Source organism: Alligator sinensis, unplaced genomic scaffold, assembly GCF_000455745.1.
Source record: "Alligator sinensis unplaced genomic scaffold, ASM45574v1 scaffold135_1, whole genome shotgun sequence".
In the NCBI taxonomy this organism is placed as follows: Eukaryota; Metazoa; Chordata; order Crocodylia; family Alligatoridae; genus Alligator; species Alligator sinensis.
This window is the reverse complement of record NW_005842293.1, coordinates 157,123-167,317: the sequence shown is the minus strand read 5'-3', so window position 1 is coordinate 167,317 and position 10,195 is coordinate 157,123. Positions and strand designations below refer to the sequence as shown.

The 10,195-nt window shown below is 45.1% G+C and overlaps 1 protein-coding gene across 1 annotated transcript in view; it reads left to right on the top strand.

The window, feature by feature from the left end:
- Window positions 1–5,328, top strand: part of LOC102376885 — an 83,730-nt gene extending 78,402 nt beyond the window's left edge. The window contains exons 42-44 of the mRNA XM_025209515.1: window positions 1,320–1,429; window positions 1,585–1,694; window positions 4,732–5,328. Coding sequence (XP_025065300.1) covers window positions 1,320–1,429; window positions 1,585–1,694; window positions 4,732–4,961 — 450 coding nt within the window. The 3' untranslated portion in view covers window positions 4,962–5,328. The remainder of the gene's footprint in view (window positions 1–1,319; window positions 1,430–1,584; window positions 1,695–4,731) is intronic.
- The last annotated feature ends 4,867 nt before the right edge of the window (window positions 5,329–10,195 follow it).

The following is a 10,195-nucleotide window of genomic DNA, read 5'->3' as shown; positions in this document are numbered from 1 at the left end:
TTTCCCTTTGTGAGGACATGGCTTATGATTCGTTGAGATCAGGATTTGTCAGCATAGGGTTTGCCAGCCAGCTGAACAAACCTGTACTTAGATTGTGAACTCTCTGAGCCTCGGACAGTTTTTTTCTTACTCTGTATTTGTACAGCACTGAACATGGGTTTTTAGCCCAACACTTAGGCTGCTTACAGACTTTAAAAAAACCCAAAGAAAACAACACTTTACTTCAAACTCTATGTGCCCCTGCACCAAGGCTAGCATATGCCCAGAAGAGGCATCACATTAGTTGGACTTGGCTTGCCCAATGTCTGTATAGATTGGGCGCTTCAGCAGGGCTTTCTTGGCACTTTTAATTAACAGTTGATTGAATCAGCTTTAGATAAAAGCACCAAAAAGCCCCACTGAAGAACACGATCTATATAGACACTGCAGAGAAAAGTAAAGAAATAAAAAAGCCTAGGAGCCCTCTTTTGCAGTTGAACTAATGCACTGCTTTGTCTAGTAAAGTGCTTTTTTCACGTCTGTCAGCAGCTTTAAATGTTACTAGTAAATACTATCACTAAGCTAAAGCATGAGGTACCGGCTCAGTCAAAGCTTCCCTTTAATATCAGTGGGAGTTTGTCTGAGTAGGGACTGAATAGAAACTAAAAATTTCGAGCTATGTATGCCCTACAAAAATGGTGTGTGATGGGGTTTTTTTTCTGTGTGTGTGAAGGAGTATATGTCAATTTGTATTGAATTTTTTCACAACTGAAAGGTGCATTTTTTCTGTCTTTAATTAGAAAATCAAGGCAGAGAGATTAAGAAAAAAATGAAGTTTTAAAAACAACTTTGCTATGCAGTTATCTGGGGAAAATTCTTTTATGAATGAACAGTACAGAAAACTCAAAGTGAGGATGTTTAGATAGATAATTTGATAGAACCAGGACCCGAAGATCATTCCCATCTACTAAGTGCACTGTAATGCAAGTTAAATGTTGGCTCTAAACTGTCTAACAGCATCCTTTTAAAAAAGATTCTAGGTTTAGTACTTCATTATGGTCAGGCAGCTGATCTGTACGTGGTTGAACCTCCTGCACCTGTTACCATTTTAAATCAAAATTCCACGGGTGCAGATTTGGGCTCTTAACATATTAAAATGGCCTCTTTCTTTTTAACTGGCATTAAGAATGAAAAAAACTTGCCTCATGACTTGGATGTGCCATCCTGCTGCCAAAATGAGACTGTATGTATTTAGTTATTTGGGGATCTCTCCTTGTTATCCAGGTGTACATTGTAGGCATCATCTTTGCTACAGTACCACTTTTGTTTATTATTTGCAGAGGTGGATTGCTAAAGTCATCTCTAAGAAAAGCTGGTTACTCAAGCTGAGCCATAATCTCCAGTCCAAAACCTGGATCATGCCTGGTAGAGACACCGGAGTGCCTCATTGGTAAAATAAATTCTCGTTCTCATGAGCTTCACCTTTCCTTTACCTAAGGGTGACAGTGTTACTGGGGGAGGACATCAGGGAGGAATGTTGCTGTGACTTTGAGGTCAGGAAATCCAGATTAATATAAAGATACATGTCATTGTTTTGGTTTTCAGGGGTTTCCAAGAGGCTCAGGATTTGTGTATTCAGATTGAACCTGTAAATGGGACCTTGATTTCATCTCCCTGCTCAGAACTGGCTTCGTGGATTTGCAAGGTCACACCAGGTGAAAGCACACTTTACACAGTATTTCACAGTATTTGCTGTAGTCTTTATCAGAGGACATAGTATACAGTGAAATATCACAATGGTGCCTGAGTTGCAGCTTTTGGCAACGCTTCTTAGGCTGCGCACCCTCGGAGGAATTTCTTTCCCTCTGCAGAAAACTCACTGCACCCAGTCTGCTTCCTGGCCAGGAGGGGAGAGGGGGATCCTCTACGCATTTTACAGCACAAAGGAGGAAAACGGGTGACTACCAAAGGCACCATTGTTTACAGCTCTGTCAGTCACGTTTCAAAGTACTCACATGGCTGAGTATTGTGCTTAGAATCATAGAGAAGCAGGGCTGGAAGGACCTTGAGAGGTCATCCAGGGCAGGATTATCCCAATCCCACACCATACTGGTGAACAAGTTAAGAGGCTGTGACTTGGATGACTACACAGTCCGGTGGGTGGCGAATTGGCTAGAGGGTCGTACTCAGAGAGTTGTAGTGGATGGGTCGGTATCGACCTGGAAGGGTGTGGGCAGTGGGGTCCCGCAGGGCTCCGTCCTTGGACTGATACTCTTCAATGTCTTCATCAGCGACTTGGACGAGGGAGTGAAGTGTACTCTGTCCAAGTTTGCGGATGACACAAAACTGTGGGGAGAAGTGGACACACCGGAGGGCAGGGAACAACTACAAGCAGACCTGGACAGGTTGGACATGGGCAGAAAACAACAGAATGCAATTCAACAAGGAGAAATGCAAAGTGCTGCACCTAGGGAGGAAAAATGTCCAGCATACCTACTGCCTAGGAAATTACCTGCTTGGTGGCACGGAAGCAGAAAGGGATCTTGGAGTCCTAGTGGACTCCAAGATGAACATGAGTCGTCAGTGTGACAAAGTCATCAGAAAAGCTAATGGCACTTTATTGTGCATGAGCAGATGCATGACGAACAGATCCAAGGAGGTGATACTTCCCCTCTATCGGGCGCTGGTCAGACCGCAGTTGGAATGCTGCGTGCAGTTTTGGGCGCCTCACTTCAAGAGGGATGTGGATAACTTGGAGAGGGTCCAGAGAAGGGCCATTCGTATGGTTAAGGGCTTGCAGGCCAAGCCCTATGAGGCGCCCCTGGGGGTTACAAGAAATGATGGCCACAAGCTAGCAGAGAGCAGATTTAGACTGGACATTAGGAAGAACTTCTTCACAGTTAGAGTGGCCAAAGTCTGGAACGGGCTCCCAAGGGAGGTGGTGCTCTCCCCTACCCTGGGGGTCTTCAAGAGGAGGTTAGATAGGCATCTAGCTGGTGTCATCTAAACCCAGCACTCTTTGCTGCCTATGCAGGGGGTTGGACTCGATGATCTATTGAGGTCCCTTCTGACCCTAACATCTATGAATCTATCCTAACCATCCTATACAAATCCATTGTCTTACTTCTTAGCAAAACTACACAGTCAACTCTGACACAACACAAGGCATAACACCCTAACCTGTCACATGTAAAGCAGGGGGACTATGGCAGCCAACAGCCTGCTGTCACAAATGTTGTTATACACTTGAGAGATCCCAGGAAGAGGGCCACACCCCCTGCTATAGAGGAAGGCAAAAATTCCCAGAGTCCATACCAATCTGACCATGGGGGTAAAATTCCTTCCTGACCCCAAATTTAGTAGTTGGTCTGACCCTGAGCAGAAGGGTAAGACCCTCTAGCCAAGAACCTCTTGGCTTAAGTCCCAGCAGGAGCACTGGCAAATCCTAGTCGATATTCCCAGCCTTGGTTGCAGCAAGCACCCAATGGAAAGCTTAAAAAAACCTGACATATAGCAGCAGGAGAAAAAAATATTCCCTCACAGTTCCATGCAGCAGCCAGCAAATCCCAGAAGCATGGGAAATAACCATAGTAGAACACAGTCATACCTATGCCTGGATCATCCTGACTAGTGGGTGTCCAGACTCTTCTTGAAAACCCCCAGTGATAGAGAGTCCACAGTTCCTCTAGGTAGTCTATTCCACTGCCCCACTGTTCTAACAGTGAAGAAGTTTTTCCTGATAGTCAATCTAAACCTACTTCAGTGCAACTTCAAGCCTTGATCTGTGTCCTACTCTCTACAGCAAGAGAGAAAAAGTGTTTTTCCTGTTACATGGCAGCCTTTCAAGTAATTGAAGACTGCTATCAGGTTCCCTCTTAAAGTACCTTTTCTGCAAGCTGAATATGCCTAGCTTTTTCAGCCTCTCTTTGTATGACTTGCCTCCCTTTATCATTTTTGTTGCCTGCCTCTAGACCTTCTCTAAGTTCTCCATGTCCTTTTTAAAATCTGGACCCCAAAACTCCAGACAGTATTCTAGATGAGGCCTAACTAGTGCTGAGTAGAGACACTATCACTTCCCATGTCTTGCACCTAAAGCTTGCATAATAGAGTCCACCCTGCATATTCCCTGGGTGCTTGGCATTGGAAATACTAGAAGCTCCAAAGTATCTTTAATCAACTGTACAGGGAAAACTAACAACCTTTGGAGCAGCTGCTGCTGTTCATTATATATATATGAAAGAGAGGGAGAGAGAGAAGGAGCCTGATTCTTCTCTCGAACAGTGTCATGCAGATCTTTGGCTAAGTCCAAACATGAATGCAGCTCTGGAGAGCTGTAGAAGGTTACAATCTACACTCTCTGAATCCCAATTTGGGCCTGGGCTCTAGCATAAATTATAACAATTGTCTTTTAGATACCCAAACACCATCCAGGGCTGAGTGAGGTATAGATAACTCATTCGGAGTAGATGGTTCTGGTAGGATTCCCTATGCTGATTTTGTACCATGTTTGCTTAAGTGATCTTTCTTGTGCATGGCCAGCTTTAGGTGCTGAGAGTATCAATCACTTGGTACAAAGCAGCTTCACTTCACCTTAGCAGTTGGGCTGCTGGTTTACATGTTCAGGTGCAGTCAGTGTAAGGGGTAAATTAGGTGCAGACACATACTTAGTTACCAAAAGGCCTGGAAGAAAACAGGCTAGAATTGTGTCCTGCGTGTCTTACGTTTTTCTTTTCCTTGTTTTGTTTCTCTTAGTTCCCGGAGCACAGGATTCCAGTTATATCTGGTGGAAATCGTTGGTCCTGTCATTTTTTGTTTCAGTTCTCGTAGTTTCTGCTAGTGTGCTTGTTACATATAAAGCTGCCCATTGGAGAAGAGCGGTGTCTCTAGAAAAGGGCAATGATGAGGCTGAGCAAAAGAGTGAATCAGAGGAGAGAAAAGGACAAGACAGCCCTCGATCCAGAAGAAGCAGCCCCTCTAATTAGGGTGCATGACAGCAGACCCACCCCATCCTTCCTAGTAAGAAGGTTTGGCTTTGAGAAGAAGTTTGAGTTAAGGAATACATGCATGGAATCTGAGAGCCCATTAACAGACACAAAAATATTTAGCTTACAAGTTGTTGAATGTCTTAATTGACTTTTATTAGAGTTTCTGTACTGTCTCTGAGCCCCCGCAGTCTCAAGTGACTCCATCTGTTAGAAACAATATCTGTCTTTGTGTGTGTTGGCACTGCCATTTCATCAAAGCAGAATATACCTAGAATATGACTAATCTAAAATATGTCCTTAAATCATTTTGCATTTCACTCAGAGAAGTGTTCATCTGTGTTTTTCTTTTTTGTGGAATAGTTCAATAAACTCTAGAAAATATGGCTTTGCGCTCTGGATGATTTTGCAGGTGTTTACAGAGCTTTTAAAAGAGCAGTTGAAAGACTCTTCTAACTGCATAGTATGTGTTAAAATCTAAGACCAGATCCTGAGGTGGTACATATTGAAGTTGCTTCACTAAAGTCTTTTTATGTACTATACACAAGCAAAATGTGTTTCCTTTTTTGGACAGACACACACATAAACACAAAGCCTTTCCAGAAAGGGAAACATATCTTGCTTGTAAGGTCTTCAGTGCCAGTCTTCAGTTTCCTGGCTTTATATGGAAATTGATCCCTATGGAAAAAAATCATTAGACCCATCCTTAATTCATCCCTCTTCGAGGATTCATAGACACTACAGTTGGAAGGGACCTCAACAGATCATTGAGTCCGGCCCCCTGACTAGTCAGGAAAGTTGTCCTTATTGAACTTGTAAGGAGTGCTGGGGTAAGATGACCCAGCCAGATGCCTATCCAGCCTTCTCTTAAAGACCCCATGGTAGGGGAGAGCATAACCTTCCTTGGAAGCCCATTTCAAATTTTGGCCACCCTTACCATGAAGAAGTTTTTCCTGATGTCTAGCCTAAATCTGCTCTCTGTCAGTTTGGGACCATTGTTCCTTGTTACCCAAGAGGCAGCCTGTGGTGAACAAAGCATCTCTGATATCTTGCTGCACCCCACTAATAAATTTGTAGGCGGCCACAAGTTCACCCCTCAGCCTTCTCTTGCGAAGGCTGAACAGGTCCAGGTCCCTTAGTCTCTCCTTATAGGGCTTGGCCTGTAAATCCTTAACCATACGAGTGGTGCTCCTCTGGACCCTCTTGAACCTATCCACATCCTTCTTAAAGTATGGTGCCCAAAACTGGACGCAGTACTCCAACTGTGCGGTCTGACCAATGCCACATAGAGGGGAAGTGTCACCTCCTTGGATCTGTTTGTCATGCATCTGCTGACACATGATAAAGTGCGGTTAGCTTTGCTGATGATTTTGTGACACTGACAACTCATGTTCATCTTTGAGTTCACTGTGACTCTGAGATCCCTTTCCGCTTCTGTGCTGCTGAGAGGGTCATTTCTACAGCTGTGTGAGGCTTTGGACTGTGTCTTAACACACACGGTCATCTATGTCATGAGTTTTGCATGTCAACAGCTTGAGCTTCAGTTCCCCCCAAACCCCAGCACCTATCACCTTGGAGTACTTGCCTCTGCAGGGGCCACCACCCCTGCAGTTTTCATCCCCCTGTGTTGTAACACATACATGTGACATGAGTTTTGCTTTCAAGAATTTGGGGTGCAGTTCCCCCCCACGCCCCTGCACCTATCTTCTTGACACTTGGCAGGCCTCATGCCCTCAGCAGAGGCTACCACCTCTGCAAGTTTCATCCAAATCAGACACAAAACAACAACGTTATAGATATTTCATTGATTCCCCATTATACCCTATGACCGGATCTCTGAAGCAGCTCCAAAGCTTTGGAGCCGCTTCGGACGAATCGAAGCAGAAAACTGATCTGGAGCTCCGGATCAGATCCCTGGCATCCAAAGCGGCTGGATCTGAAGCCGAATCGAATGGCTGCCTATTTGTACGGGCCTAGTCATTTCCTAGCCAGTAAGTGTACTGGATTTTTACGCCCTAGGTGCAGCACTCTGCATTTGTCCTTGTTGTACTGCACCCTGTTGTGTTCTGCCCACTTTTCTAACTTGTGCAGGTCTGCCTTCAATCGTTCCCTACCCTCCAGAGTGTTCACTCCACCCCACAATTTAGTATCATCCGCAAACTTGGACAGAGTACACTTCATACCCACATCCAAGTCACTGATGAAGACATTGAATAGTACAGATCCAAGGACCGAGCCCTGTGGGACCCCACTACCCACATCCTTCCAGGTCAATACCGACCCGTCTACTACCACTCTCTGGGTGTGACCCCCAGCCAGTTTGCCACCCACCGGACCGTGTAAACATTTAGTCACAGCCTCTTAATTTATTTATGAGAATAAGATGGGATACCATATCGAAGACCTTCCAAAAATCCAAGAAAACAACAGCCACCTCTGCTGCATCTAAGCATTTTGTGACCTGGTCATAAAATGAAACCAGATTAGTCAGGTATGATGTACCTGCTATGCAACCAGCATGGATTCATTATTTTTCCCGCTGGACTCCCACAAATATGATCCTTAATAATCTTTTCAAAGACTTTTCCAAGGATGGAGGTGAGACTGACTGGCCTATAATTATTCGGATCCTCCTTCCTCCCCTTCTTGAAAATAGGGACTACATTGGCCCTTTTCCATTCCCCCGGGACCTGACCTGAGCGGCGCGAGCGCTCAAACAGCCGTGCCAGTGGTTCTGCTATGACACCGGTCAATTCCTTCAGTACTCTCGGATGCAGCTTATCCAGGCCTCCTGCCTTAAACACATCCAGTCCATCCAAGTGACTGCACCAAGTCAGCATCGACAGTTGGTAGGCTGGTGTCCCAATGATGCCCATCTAAGAACCTGTTAGGAGATTTATCTTGACCCTTGTTCAAGAACACTGAGGCAAAAAACTCATTGAAGAGCTCAGCCTTGTCCCCCCTGTCTGTCATTAATTGCTCCTGCTTGCTCAGTAGGGGTCCTATGCTGCCCTGTGCCTTCGTTTTACTCCCTACATACCTAAAAAAAGAGTTTTTGTTATCTTTCATTTGTGTTGCCAGCCTCAGCTCTGTAGTTGCCTTGGCCTTTCTAACTGCCTCCCTGCAAGTGTGGGCCAAGTAGGTATACTCTTCCTTGGTATCTTCCCCCTGCTTCCACCGCCTATATGCCTCCTTTTTCGCTCTTAGACTCCCCTGGATTTCTCTGTTTAGCCAAGGAAGTTTTTTGGCCCCTTTCCCCCCCTTTCCCTTTCGTCTCCCTCTGTGCCTGAAGGATCACTTCCTTTAGGAACGATCACCCTTTCTGGACTCCCATCTCACCAATACTCCTGTCCTGCAGTGTTTCATTGACTAAACTCCTGAGCACACTGAAGTTAGCCTTTCTAAAGTCAGGCAATGACTAATTATCTTGCCCACTCTACGCCATATGGTGAATTCAGTTGATTGGTGTTCACTGTCCCAAGGTGACCACAAATCTCCAGCTCCCCTACCAGGTCATCCCCTGTAGCCAACACGAAGTCCAGTAAGGCATTCCACCTAGTGGGACTGTATACCTCCTGCTCTAGGTGAAGGTCCTGCATGCAGGTTAAGGATCTACGTGAATGGTTGGATTTGGCTGACTGCTCCTCCCAGCAGATGTCCGGGTAGTTTAGGTCCCCCATGACAACCACATCCCTAGACTGTACGGCCTCTGAGAGCTGCCTCAGGAATTCCAAGTCTAGCTCTTCCTCTTGATGTGGTGGTCTGTAGCAGACCAAGTCCCTTTCCCCTCTACCTCCATGTATCCTAACTCACAATGCCTCTACTTTCTCTTCCTATGATCCCAGTTTGATTAGGGTAGATGTATAATGCGCCTTAACAGAGAGAGCAACCCCTCCCCCACCTTTTCTCCCTACTCTGTCCCGTCTGTACAACCTATAGCTCTCAATACGTACTGCCCAGCCATGGGTTATGGTCCCACCATGTGTTATAAGCATGTGTTTGAGTACCATTAACATGCTTACCTGCTTCCCTGAATAAGCAGCTTTCTTCAACCAGGGTCACACCAGGCCAAGCTTATTCAAGTCAAGTCAAGGGGATTCTAAGTATTATTTCTTTCTACCTACTCATTGATCAGAAATACCTACCCAGGTATTAGACCACTTGGAAATATATACACAGTCCCTAATTTCAGTGCCATTAGTCCGGGTAATGATGTTAGATAAGGTGTCTATTGTTTGTGGAACAAATTCTGCTGTTGGTTATACACCTTTAAATGTGAGGTAACTCCAGTGAAACCAACATTTCCAAGAACAGATTTTGATCCCATGTCTTTTATATGAAAAGTCACCAAAAGCAAAGCCACACAGGCTGACATTAGTTTAGTAATAGTCAGACAATGAGCTCAAACTGTCAAATAGATACATGGACCATTATCATAAACACCAAGTATATAATGCAATGCGACACTGAGGACAAAGCCTCCTGCTTGCCTAAAGACATTTCCCCAAGGGAGCCTGTGTTCTGTTGTGTAATAACTGCTTAATATTGCTGATCTGAACTTTATAGCATGACTGAGGTAATAGGAATGTGCACAGTATAAAATAAAAAAATAACCTGGGTGTCAGCAGTATACCAGCTTTTAAACATTAGTAACTGGGAAGTCCAAACAAGCCTAAATCCATATTATCGACTCATTGGTATCCATAGCACTGACAAAATGTCACTGGCCTGTGACTAGTCTACTTGGACAACATATATGCTTTTACAGGGGCAGGCAATTATTTTGGGCGCAGGGCCGGTTACTGAGTTTTGACGAGCTGTCAAGGGCCGCATGTGTAGCCCCACCCCCGGTCATCTTGTGACCAGAAGTCCTGTCCCCTGACCTCTGCCACCGGAAGTCCCTCCCCTTGTCCTTGGAAGTACTCCTTTCAGCAAGGGGTTTTGCCATCTCAGAGCCAAACCCCCCCCCCCCCCAATTATATCCAAAAAAGCAAACATCTACAACATTCATTAATTTGATTTAAAACATTTTTGTCCTGATTTACCTGTGTTTGTGCAGTGTACATCGAGATGATTGTATATAATAGCTTAAAATGAAGGCTTACTCTTATATACTGTGAGGGGGTGAGTATAGGTTTGTGGGGGGCTGTGGGTGGTTGGGTATGTGGAGTGAGGGAGCATGTGGGGGGTGTGGATATGGGGTGTGGTGGGTATTGGGTTTGTGGGGGGGTTGT